Source organism: Anopheles merus, chromosome 3R, assembly GCF_017562075.2.
Source record: "Anopheles merus strain MAF chromosome 3R, AmerM5.1, whole genome shotgun sequence".
Lineage (NCBI taxonomy): Eukaryota > Metazoa > Arthropoda > Insecta > Diptera > Culicidae > Anopheles > Anopheles merus.
Window position 1 is genome coordinate 8745377 of NC_054084.1, and position 12891 is coordinate 8758267.

Consider the following 12891-nt stretch of genomic DNA (forward strand, 5'->3'; position numbering starts at 1 on the left):
ATGTGAGTTTTCACCGAACCACCGAAACCAGCTGCCAGTTTCGCATTTATTGCCTGAAGTTTGGCTGCTACTGTTGCTGATGGTGGTGGTGGCTTAACCGGAGAACCACATACTGGCTTGTTCGTTCGTTGTCGTCGTGCATAGGAGACGTGCATGGCATATCCAAAATGTTCTGTTTCGCACAACATCGCACTGCTTTGGGGGGGTTGGTTGGTTGAAATTATATTGCGTACTTATGGAGTCTGTCTCCAACTTTGGAAGCCGGTTCGATCGATATGTCAGATTTCAAAGGGAGGAGTAAACAAAAAGAAAAAAAGGAAATTTTTCTCCCCCTCTTTCCTTTTGAGGACAGTAGACAAGGGAGTGTGAGTGCATTGGAAATGAGCTGTTATAAGCGCCGGCTCTTTCAAGGCCAAACAAGAACCTTTTTTGGTGGGGAAGCTGCGGAAGGAACTTGAATAGATCCCAACGAGAACAAAAACAAAAAAAATAATAAAGACATTTAATAATACCGTCATTATGTGCCATCATCCTCGGACATTGGCTGTAGAGATTTTGGGGAATGTTGTTTCCGTTTTAAGAGCGGGTGTGCCTTGCTTTTATTACGCTACGCGTTTCTGTTTTCTGTGTGCTCGCCGGAACGGTGTGGAGATTTGGGGCGCTCATTATTCTACGCGCGGCTCCGTTCGCTTTAGATCCGTTGGATGATAGCAGCGGAAAGCCAGCCATAAAGGATGGCCCCTACCGGTGTGAAACAAGCCGCTAAATCTCCACTCCCAAAAAGAGAGCCACAAAAGAAACAAGAACGAAGGTGGGAAAAGGTACAAACCTTAATCTCTTTCAAAAAAGTTTTCAATTTATGTGAATTATTTTCCATTAGCAAACAGCACAGAATGCCATCGCAGCCCCCCGAACGGGAAATGCATTATTCGTCGGGGGCTTATTGCGCTGCCGTCGGCGTAAGGGCGAGTGGATTTAGGGAAGGACACGTCCTCCCACCCTAAACACCGTGCCATCTCATTACGGTGACGAGGGTACTCGAGTGCCGGCATCGGACTAAGGCGAGTTCGATGTGATAACCGGGATAAACAGTAGCTGCCATCCCTCCAAACAGTTGGAGTGACGGATGCGAGTAGCTCTTTATTTTGTGAGTAGCTTTTTTTGTTTTGGGGACGAGGTTCGCCATGGATGACGTGCCGGCAGCAAGCAACCTTGATCATCAGGTTGGACAGGATTTTGCAAAAGATTGATGAATGTTTTTAAAGTGTTAAAAAGTGTCCAATTTGTTGCGTTATAAAATAATTCGCTACGAGGCAGGAAACAGCTGCTTTTGACGAGGTTCAATTAGTAATCGTTCGCTTGAGGGAACAACATTTAACATAGGGAAAAAGCGTTTTTCACATCTCCTTTGTTGTGCAGACAACTGGATACAAATGGATAGATATCTTACGAATCGTAAAAGCTATAGAAGCAACACGTTGATGACAAGCGGAATTTCTCATAATCCCCACGTTGTGTTCTGTTGCGCAGTTGTCCGTTTCGCTTGAATTATATTTCATTTATTACATTTACTCATAATTTGAACGATGATAGGTTCATGACAATTGAGATTCCGTTTTGCATTGCATTTTTTTGTGTCCTCAATAATGAACATATTAATCGTAATTTCATTCCTGCACTTCTAAAGGCGCGAGCGTTTCGTTCAGAGGGAGCAAATGGAATTCCCCGAATGAGTCGAAGCCAGATTTATTAAACTTTCAATTCAAATACCAGTAAAATAGCAACGGAAATTGATTTCTTATGAAATTTGCTCATCGTTTTGTTTGATTTACTGCGTAACATTTGCGACGTATTCTTCATAAAAGCTCGCCAAAGCACGTGCATTTAAATGGCTTCACTTTTAATCTGCTCATTTTCCGCCGAAAAAAAAAGCTAAATCAACTTTTCCCGCTCTGCGTGGTTGGAGCATATAGATCAACATCAATCATCTCCAAACTCCGTGTCATGCGGTGGCCAGGACCAAATCACGCAGAAAATGCGCTTCATCCCATCGTACCGGATCAGTGAAAATCCAACGAAAATCCACCCGAAAGCTTTCCAACGCAACGCCCGTTTCGCTACCGATGCTGCTCAATGACACGAGGCTGATTTTCCGTTATAAAAAAGGGGTTCAACGTGGTCGTCGAGGCTGCAGATCATGTCAAAGCCCGACTTCCGAACGCCGATAGCGATATGAATATTGAAAACACGGCGATGTACGCATGCAAAGAATCGATTGATGATGAAGGTTTTGTTGAAATTTAAAACCCATCCCGTGCTGCTGCCGCATACGTGGTGTTGTTTGCAAGCGCTCCTCTTATAGCTGCGGCTTATCCTGTCGGTAGAGTACGTGGTTTACGTGGGCGATGAAGGTATAAAAATGGAAATTGAATTTAATTATTACGCGTTTTGTTTTGTGCTTTCTTTTTTTATTGCTTCACAGATCAACTCTACCCATTTCCGCAGCGGTTCGCAACACAATGGTTACCCGTTCGTCATCGATGACCTTAACAAGGATTTCTCCGAGGTGATTGAAATGGTGAGTACTGGCCTTTTCTCTCTCTTTCTCTCCCTACTATTGCAGTACATCTTGAAATGTGTAAGCAAAGGATTGGTTTAAAAATAATAACGATTTTTGACGTCTTGATGGATTGTCGACACTACCGACAGCAGTAGCTGTGACCTTCAGAATCGATTTGATCAAAGCTCATCATCAACTAACGAACGCCGAACCGGATACACGCGGCCAGTATCGACTTACCTCCCCACATGCTGGCTATGCCCTTTTGTTCACAGTAAAAATGGGAAGCATACTGGCGGCATTCACTTATTAAAGCTGATCATAAAATAACAATTCCTGCCAGCGGGGCGATGGTGCGGTCCCCATTATGTGTTTCCCCCGTTTCTGCTAGTCGGCATAGGATCATCTATGCCCACCGAGCATTCGGCTGGCGCTCAATGTCAGGGACGAAACGGTCTGAAACCCGGTCCCAGTTTCAAGGTCTACGTGCCGGCGTTTGGCAAAGTGCCATTACAGGGAACGCGGCAGCCGAACGAACGCTCACAGAAGGATGGCAAAACAAACCAGCGCGTCCTTCCCACACTCACACACGCGTACTCTGAGGTGCAACAACAAAACGGGCAGAAACCTTACCGACCGGTTGGGCGAGAGTGAATCTTCTGGTCTGTAAAACTGGCTGACTCACGGTCACGGGTAAATTGTAGCAATTCCACTGGCGCGCAACTCGTTGCCCCCAGTCACCGTGGTAAATGTGTGGACAACGGTTGGTGGTGGAAAACTGGTGCGATTACGAAAGAAAATAACGGGTATATTATCTTCTCTGCAACGCAGACGTGTCGAGTTTCCTTCTGCGTGCATGTGTGCGTGTTTTTCCTTTGTCATCGCGTTAGCGCTAAAACGATGTGTGTCCTTCGTTCGAAAACGGAGATGATCGGCGTTCAAAATTCAGTGGAGACGCATGGTCGCTTATGGAAAGCGGGTTGATTCGCCTTTTTGTGGGGCTGTGCAAGACCCGGCACACACCACACGCTGACAGGCGATTTGCTCACCCTTCATACGGCCACTATCAGCGATCTTGCACGGTACGAAAATTCCGTCGTTCGTGTACCGAACGTGATTGCAGAGCAGGTCCTGAGAAACACGATACACCAGCGGCCGTCCCCCCATTATTGTACACGGTTCGTGGTAACACCGTGCAGCTGCGTGCATTTTAAAAGGGGCGGTTGACACCGTCATTAATTTATGTCATCCGCTTTTTCCCTGCCCGGTGCGAACGGGCCAAAAACATCAACAAAATCAAACAACAACAACACACTATGACAGCGCGCTGCGCAGTGCCATGATAGATGGGAAAGCGAGACAAAACAGCGAAAGGAAGGGAACGAAAGAAAAACATGCGAAAGCGCCCGCTGCCGATGGGAAGAAACACAACATCACACACAGTACAGGCCCGTCCATTCCCGATGGTAATCGAATTGATGTGTAGCGAAGAGAGCAGAAACCAACCGAGGAGGAACGATATAAAACGGTCAAGATGCTATCGTTCAATCGTGCAGGATTGTTTTCGTGTTTTTGCGAAAGACAAACGCTCCGGGCGCTTGCGAAAACCGTCCGGTCACCTATTTTTGGGGCCTTTTCCATTCCTTTTGAATGATGTTTTCTGCAGAGAAGTAGCTGCAGTGTGGCAGGCAATCGATTTTCATTACAACAATTACAGACAGTATTGGGGCTGCAGTATTGGGATTAGTGTTTTCTGTGTGTGCAAAATTGATGGTTTTTAGCTTCAAATGCCATGCACAGTGCATAGATTTAGGCGGAGATAGAGCCCTCACGCTGTATATTTGCTAAGCTAAAGTCAAAAGACAAATAACAAGCTTTACTGGAGCAATATTAGTAATTGAAAACGCTAAAATGCAATCCTTCATCATGTACACACCAAGATAAACATTTTGGCATAGCAAAAATGTCACCATCTGTCATCGGTTACTTGAGCCTGAGCCAGCAATCGTTATAAAACGACTCACTACTCCTTTTTTCGCCACTGGTTTTTGGTGTGGAAACCATTTATTGTTACTAAGTGGCTTCGATACACCCGCCACGGGGGTGTCTAGGTGTGTATGTGTGTGTGTGAAGGCACCAGTATTTGGTTTCAGCCTGGTGTGGCTGAGCAAATTGTGTGAAATGTGATATTTATTACTATTTTCTATGACCATCCCTCCCCCCCCCCCCCCACAAAGACCACCCACTGCTTCCGCTCAAGTGTGTCATTGTGTGTGGTACAGGAGCGGGCATGTCGGGCATGTGGTCCTGCTGTGTGCTGTAGCGACACACTGTCCCCGTGGTAATCCTTTCTACAAGGCGTGCCTTCCCACCCATGTGTCATGCGCCATTGCCACAGCGTGTAATGACGGAATTTCGATGAACACACGTGGAAGCAGTATTAGCAGCAGCAGCAGCAGCAGCAGCGGCAGACACACCGTCCTAAAGGCTTGACGCTTTGAATCCTTCTGGGAGCAACACACACACAGAGCCATGATGCCATGCGTCGGGAATATTCATCCCCTTTTGCGATGTTCTCTTGCTTTTGCTGTCCACACACACACACACACAGAGAGACAAACAGACAGCCACACAGACAACCACTACTATTGGCAGCGCACGCTCGTGGCAGTGAGTTTAGGAGAGGAATTTAATCGCAAATTGGATCCCACATTAACGCAACCGCCATGAAATGAGATTCCGGGCACACGGGGAGGAGGGAAGGGGGGAGAATTTTTCGATAATTTTCCAGCCCACTGCACATGCGGCGGTGCGGTGTCCCCAAAACTGGTGTCTATCTCTTGCAAGATATTGGCGATTGTCGCCTACGTGCCCGGCCAGCGATGATGATCCGGCCGTTAATGGAAGGGCAGCTTTATCGGCGTTCAATTTTAGAAGATGGTCACAAGAAATAAAGCTTGCTAAAATTGGCCTAGCTTATACTGCAGCAGTGGAAGGGAAGGTGGCTTATAATTTAAATCTCCCTAGCTTACGCTGGGTTGGCAAAGTGGCAAAGTAACAGTAAAGTTGATACTACCATATTTGGTTAGCAGCTCTGTAGTGTCGGTTTTTTTCTTTTTTAATTCATACCATTTTCCCTATCTTCACCACCGCGAGCACCGGGAAGCTTGTTTTGCATCCCATTATTCTATGGTAAAGCTTCCTAAGCTCTTTTCCACGAACGCGTTTGCTGGAAATGGATTGTGCACTAAAGTTCGTTTGCGTGCACTGCAAACAAACGCCCCGAGCGGCAGGGCCGGGAAGCGACATTAAAGCAAACGAATGCAGCATGGTGTAGTAATTAAGAACACAGAGCAGAGCGAACATTTACTTTAGCATCTTAAAGTCGCCTTAAAAAAACATAAAAGCCTCTTAGCCTCTCTTTTTTGTTTTTCGTTGTAGCTGCTGCTTCCATTGTTCTTTCGCTCTGTTTTATTTCGCAAACGTTCTGCCAACGATTGCTTCAGTCCCTTTGCGGGGTTTTGTTCGCCTTGAGCTTACTTCCGCCCGGTGGCCGCACTGCATTAACAGAAGGATTTTAATAAATTATATCACCTCCACGAAATCGCTGCAACCATCACCATCATCATCATCATCATCATCCGCCAGAATAAGGAACAACCGTCGAATAAATCGTCGCGTTCATCGTTTAATGGGCTGGAAGCAGTAAATAATTTGCAGCACAGCGCTCGCTACAGTACAGGCGCGCTATGCAAATGTAACGATGTGAAGCAGATATTCGCTGTTAAACCCTTGCACTTTGTGTGGAGGTTTCAGTCGATTTTGGATATCCAAAATAACGGGTTCTTTAAAGATCACAAAGCGACGATACGCTTTTAATGGATATTGTGGCTAGGGGGTCGTTGGAGATGTTTGCCAATTTCATTATCCAAACAAACTGGGAGCATCCTCAATGACATTACGGACGAAGCGACAACCGTTTCATTGCTTCTGCAAACCGTAAGAAGCATCTTTTGAAGAGCTTGGAAACCACTCTGCCCCTTGTTGTTACAATGCATCCCTCTTCTGCCTGGTGAAACACTATATAGAGCCATCATCTTTGCAACAAGTGCCATTGCCACTTGGTCTCGCGTCTTGGTAGCATCGTCCGGTCCCGCTGTCTTCCCTTCAGAGCTGCATTCGCTGCAAAGTGTCTCGGTCTATCGTTTGTTCCCCTAAACTACCTGGCAAAACGGGCACTTACGGCTCTTACCGGTTACCTTGAGGATGCAATCGAGTAAGATTGTTTCATCTTCACAAAAAAGGGGGAAAGGAAGCAATAACCCTGGTCACATCAGTAGGTCACAACCTTCGGACGGTGAAGCAGTAACGCGTGGACACAGGGTCCTTCGCCTCTGCCGCTCTTATGGGCATCATATTTATCCAGGATGTGATGCGCTTCCTTAATGCAAGCGAATAAAGGGATTATTCGTACACCAAATCAGCCTTGACTTCATCTCTCTCGCTTTCTCTCTCTCTCTCTGTCTTCCTCTAACTATCATTCGCTTAATCGAACCATTTTCTTGCAACAACTTTCCCTTCCGTACTATCTTCAGCGTGCCCTACATAACACACACACGCACACACACAGGCACACAGGCACACACATACACACTTTGCCGCCATCAAGACGCGCACCCTTCGTCCGTGGTGCGCGCGCTATCTTTCGCTCCACATCGCTCCACCCAACGGGGGATTGGGGCGTTTTGGGGGGTGTGGGCCAACTGCTTGCGCTCTTTTGGCAGCGGGCTGTTGTATCTTTTTGGGATGTTGCTGTGGCGTGAAATATGATAACAATTTGCAAGTCGTCCCGAGACACAAAAGCGCCCGGGAGAGTCCCCACCGGGGCGCTGTTGCCACGCGGAAGAATGGATGAAATCTGGGCCGGAATAAGAGAGACGTTACAGAGGGGTTTTTTTCTTCTTTTCGTTGTTGTCGCTGCTGGTACTATTATTCATCTCTTGTCACGATTGACGCTGTCCGAAAATGATGCCACCGAGTTTTGGCCCCTTCGACGTCGATCGGTGCAAGATGGAGTGGTGTTGCGTGTTTTTTTGTTTTTTTGTTGCGTGTGTGTGTGTGTGTGTTTTTTCAATGCCATCTGTACATTGAAGAAACATTGCCCTGATTCTGGTGTGGTTTTGCTGCTGGGAAAAGTGGGGGAAAAGTAATTTATGTCTTACTGCGAAGAATTTTCTGTTCTGGCTTGTCAAGGTCTTTGTGATGAGAACTCCAAAACTAAATAGATATCAGTCCTCAGAATGAGGGAATATCTTAAAGACTCGCAATGATCAATCCTGTTGTAGAATGCTATGCAATTCCCTTAAGATGATCACAAATAACTCAAACCCTCCTCACAGTTCCACATACGATGACTAACATTCTAAACATTTGATGCCATCACTGTCGACGAGCTCCAATTTCACAATTCCGTACACACAGTTTGCTCTGCTCTGATGTTTATTTTAAGCGCTACCTGAAACAACAAGCAGCTCCACTTTTGGACGTGTTGTTTTTGGGGGACTGAAGATGTTGTACCGGTGAAGTATCCGTCCAGTGAATCATCCATCACTTTTCAAAGGTCCAATGTTCAAGGTGGGCGTTAATTGAGCGCTGTTTGCCGCAAGCTACTAATATCTGCAGCGATGCGTTAATAATCAATGTGCGGGATGTGTTGTTTTTTGTGTGAAATTCATTTCCAATTATTAGCAGCTGATAGGTTCCATCACCTCACCTAGATTTCCCCATATCCCTGACACCCAACAGGTACTGCTGCTTGCTGATGCAACACTGACCAGGGGTTTGGCGAGATTATCAACCTTTTTTTATTCCTTCTCCCGTTCCCGTTCAGGTGACCAGACTGGACACACCGCAATGGGTTTGTTTGCTGCATTGCGTTAGTGGTTCAGAGGGAATTCCGACGAACCTTTTTTGTTATCTTATCTTACCCTCGAATAGCGTGGTTTTTCGGGTAGATTTGGCGCGCTGCGGCCAACGAAACGACTGTGGTTTAAAGCATTTTTTCCTCTTCCTCTCCAGTTTAGTAATCAGTTACACCGTTTCATCATGCTTCTCTGTCATCACACACTTCAAGGTTAACTCACTAACCGCAAAGTCACTGGCCGTAAGACATCGTCATCGCCGGTAGAAGCCTTCTTTGGGTTGGAATGTCTTTCAATTAATTACCCAGCCATCACTGCTTATGCGAAGACATCGAAGGCTATAGCATCGATGTAAAAATCGATATCGGACGAGATGGAAAATGGGAAAGTAAGCTATAACTCCACTCCACCCATAATGAGCTTCGTTTGCTAAAACGTTCTGCGACGCAGCGTGTCCCGAACAGTGCGTCCGGACGATCGATCGACCATACACTCAGCGCTAACTTCATTAACTGAAGGCACCGGGAGGCGGAAAATTTATTTCGAATTAAATATAATCGGAAGCAGAGAACAGTGTGCTTTCGCGTTGCTGCCGTTTTTCCTCCCAGATTCCACAGTAGCAGGGATCGTTAAAACTTATTGGCAAGAAATATCGCACGGCACGTCTCTACACGGCAGAGTGTCCTTGAAAGTGTAATTAATTTTGGTGTTTTGTTTAATGTTTCAATCGTTTCGACGTTCCACATTTTGAGCGCCAGTTCTAAACAACCGCCAGAGTGTGAGAATGTTCCTGTTGGAAGGGGGGACATCGGTTGGCATGTCGCTATTTGTTTGGAAGCCCCGCGAGCCTTTTTTGGAAAGAGCGAAGAGTGGTGCTAAAACATGTCCAAGTGCCAAGTGCGATCTTAACCTACAAATTAACACTTCCGCTTGTGAGGCAAAGATGCCACCGGTCATGCGGCGATTGCGTCTTGTAAGCGTAGTTCCCCCATCACGGTTTGACGTCACGATGCGCACGAGGAAACACATCGTGTTTCACAACTCTTCCCGTACACGTTCATGACGCATGTTAAGAGCACGCAGCACAGATGCGTAACGGCTTTACAATTTCGTCACTAACAGCAAGCGTTTCGTTTTTGTGTTTGTTTTGGTTTCCGCTTCCACTGCAGGTCGTCGGCAACAAGCACAACACCCTGATCTACGACATCCTAGGCCCGAAGGTGAGCAAACTCCAGACGCAAACGTCGACGACGTCGGCCTCCTCGACGTCATCGCTGAACGAGCTGAACTATGCCGCGTTCCAGCAGCAGGCGTTCCAGCAGCAGGGCCAGAACGGCGCAACGCAACAGCAGATCGCACTGTTCGTCTGCATTGCCGGTGACAGCTCGTCGCGATCGCGGTATCAGTTCTACATCGACGATACGTTCCGGTAGGTGCGGGTCGGGAGCTGGCTTGGAAAGGGGAGAAGGGTGTGTGGTGGGGCTTTAACGAAATTCTCCAGCCGGCTTGACATGTGTGGTGTAATAATGGATTCTATTTTGTAGGTACGTGCTGGGCCACCTGGTGACGGCGTTCGAGCTGTACGAGGAGAAGCGTGTGCGCGATCAGTGCCAAAATTTGCTACAAGTGGCCCGCCGGTTGCTGGGAAAGATAGGTAAGTGCTGTGAAGATTTTAAGTGCTAATTGAGGTATGGCGGCTACCATCAGGAAGACGAGAAAGAGTTGTCTATTGCAACGGAAATAGATCGATGGAAATTTCCATTTTTAAAAGCACGAAGCTGCTGTCAGCTGCCATCCTCATAAGAGAATGTGATCATTGCACATTAGCACATCTTGTGCCGAATTAGCCATTCGTTGGCGATGGCTTTACAATTTTATTCAAATAAAACGGTAACTCTAAAGCGATAGCAATAAAAGCCCCAGAACCACTTGTCGGCAGCGGCAATTATCTTATCGAACTCTCTCACCGCCTCCCTCACACTCATGCGGAAGAAAACAACGACAAAAATCAATCAATCTCACACATCAATTGCCGCTCTGCCCAGGCCAAACCTTTACCCTTATACCTGCAGCTTTCCTCCCCGCTCGCCCATCGGAACCGGTCGAGTGGCTTTTGTAGAGTGGCGGCCCTGGAAACATATGCTATTGATCACTTGATAACGTTTTACACCGTGTTCCGGATTTAATGGAAGCGTGCGTGAAAGCGGCGCTGATGTTTGCGCTTCCTAATCAGATGCACGCGGCAGTGGTTCCCTTTATTGCACAGGGAATGATTAGGGGCTAAAGGCTATTAAACGATCACCACATCGATCCGATCCGCGGTTTAATTATTAATGGTAGTAAGGGGGGGTCCCACCGATTTCGTGTAAATTGGTTAATTCCGTCAAACCGAACGATTCTCGGTGGAGGAGGGGGCGGGGGTCCCATTAATTCATGGGCATAATTACAGCCACCCACTCGGCGTTGGCTGATTGTGTCTTTTAATAAAACTTGGCGAGAGATAATTTCGGACGCGCTTTCATCTACGTCGCGCGTCATTAGTCGGGCTGCCGCTGGGTGCGGTGCCGTCTTACCGCAAGCATTCCAACGGGTTCCACTTTAATTTAGGCGAAACTTTTTGGGATCTTTAGGATCCCTGTCCCTTCCTCGCAGCCCTCTCGTGTGATGCCTCCGTTGATAGGGAAGCTACAAACAGCAAAGCACATGAAAAGGGCGCAAGGCACAGTGGGAAAAAGCGATGGCAGGCAATACGCTCGCTCATTAATGCAAAACAAATTATCCGAAAATGTCAAGAGTGTCAATCCTGTCACCATTGTCGATGGCTGTTGATTCGGTTCGGAGAACTTGACGGGGCGCCCTCCGAACATCCGAACCTGTCGTCGTCAGGTTCTTGATCCTGTTTTAAGACGGAAATTGAATTCCCAGTTAAAACGTCATCGCTAATGAGGCTTAAGTCACGCGCAGGCTGGGAAGGGTGAGGTAGCAGCTCCAGCTCCAGGTTGGTGACGTTCGCTCGCCGGTCGGTGACGTTGCCTAGCAATTAGGCACGTTTCGTGCGACGCTGTGATCGTGCAAATGCGACACGGCAGCTCCGAGAACCCTCCCCCGGGGACCAGAGTTCGGGGAAGTTTGCGGGAGGGCAGCATTGCGTCGTTTATCGCACGGCAATCGTCGTCGTCATTAAGTCTACTCGTTAGCATTCTTCATCCAGCTCAACTGGGTGGATGGGGGTAATTGGAGGAGGGTCCCCTTTCGATGTACCTTCAAACCATCACAAGTCCGCTGGCAAAGGGTGACAGCAGAACGGAATCACGCTTGCTTATCAAACCCCGCTAATGCCGTTATTGTTGTATCGCCCTCCCCACTGTCAGCGGGTGAGCCGAGTCGGTGGAAAAGGTTATCTAATCGTGTGCATGTGCTCGCTTTTCTTTGCCTGCGTTAGTGCCCCATGCTTATGGCCCGAACAAGATATGTGCCCGATCGGTCATCGGTGAGAAATAATGTCGCGGTAAGAAAATGAACTGCTCGGTAATGTGAACTCTGGCAAAATACCGATGGTATGCCGAAACCCAACCACCAGAAGGAATCATTTTACGCGGTTCGTTTGTGTGCAGGAAATTTCCTCCACATATGTGTGCGTGTGTGTGTGTTTGTAATGGGGGAATAGAATTGAGTGTGCGACATGTGGTAGCAGTAGCAGACAAGGGTAACGATTCATTTGCATACGCGAACTAATTCAATTCGATTTAATTAACAATCGGAACCGCGTCGCCGCACTGAATGTGGATGACTATGGTTTGGTGGTTTCGTTTGTGAGTGTGTGTGGTAATTCCTTTGCATTGGTAGTGTCGGTGGATGAGGTGGCAGGAAGAGAAGGGGGTTAGTTTTATCACTGGTACAACTCTCGCCGTGTTCTTCACGGTCGTGGCTGAAGACGTACTTTGGACCGAGACGGGAACAGAATGTGTGCCATGGTGTTCGCTACAAAAGCAAAGGATATTTTGATATGGAAATGGAGGAACTTGATTATCTTCTACTCGATGGGTAGTTACTTCGTGGTTCTAGTGCGTTCCATTAAGGAGATGGATGGGCTTTGGATTCAATTAGAATCTTTATAAAGGAAAAAAATGATAACGTGATACGTGTTGAAAAACACTGACATTTCACAAAGCATTATATTACGAATCATTTGACCAGTGACGTTCAAGCTGCCAAACTACTGAAGTTTATTTTTCTTGAGTAATTCACAGTAAGGGAGTATTTATACTAATATTTAGTGTTACATTGCCCAATCTATGGCAAGGAGTTAAATATCCATTGTTTCTAAAATGAAAATAATTAGATTAAACCTGCAATAGACGTTCTGCAAAGTCAGTTCTACGTCCTAACCTAACCTAATGCAATTGGCCT

The 12891-nt window shown here is 46.9% G+C and overlaps 1 protein-coding gene across 4 annotated transcripts in view; it reads left to right on the forward strand.

The window, feature by feature from the left end:
* The window catches only part of LOC121595589 (cGMP-dependent 3',5'-cyclic phosphodiesterase-like), a 43198-nt gene that overhangs the window by 12938 nt on the left and 17369 nt on the right, over positions 1 to 12891 (forward strand). For 3 of the 4 annotated variants that reach the window (XM_041919660.1, XM_041919662.1, XM_041919663.1), the window contains exons 3-5: positions 2483 to 2578; positions 9651 to 9910; positions 10026 to 10135. In XM_041919660.1, coding sequence (XP_041775594.1) covers positions 2483 to 2578; positions 9651 to 9910; positions 10026 to 10135 — 466 coding nt within the window. The remainder of the gene's footprint in view (positions 1 to 2482; positions 2579 to 9650; positions 9911 to 10025; positions 10136 to 12891) is intronic. The other variant, XM_041919661.1, reaches the window with a different exon arrangement.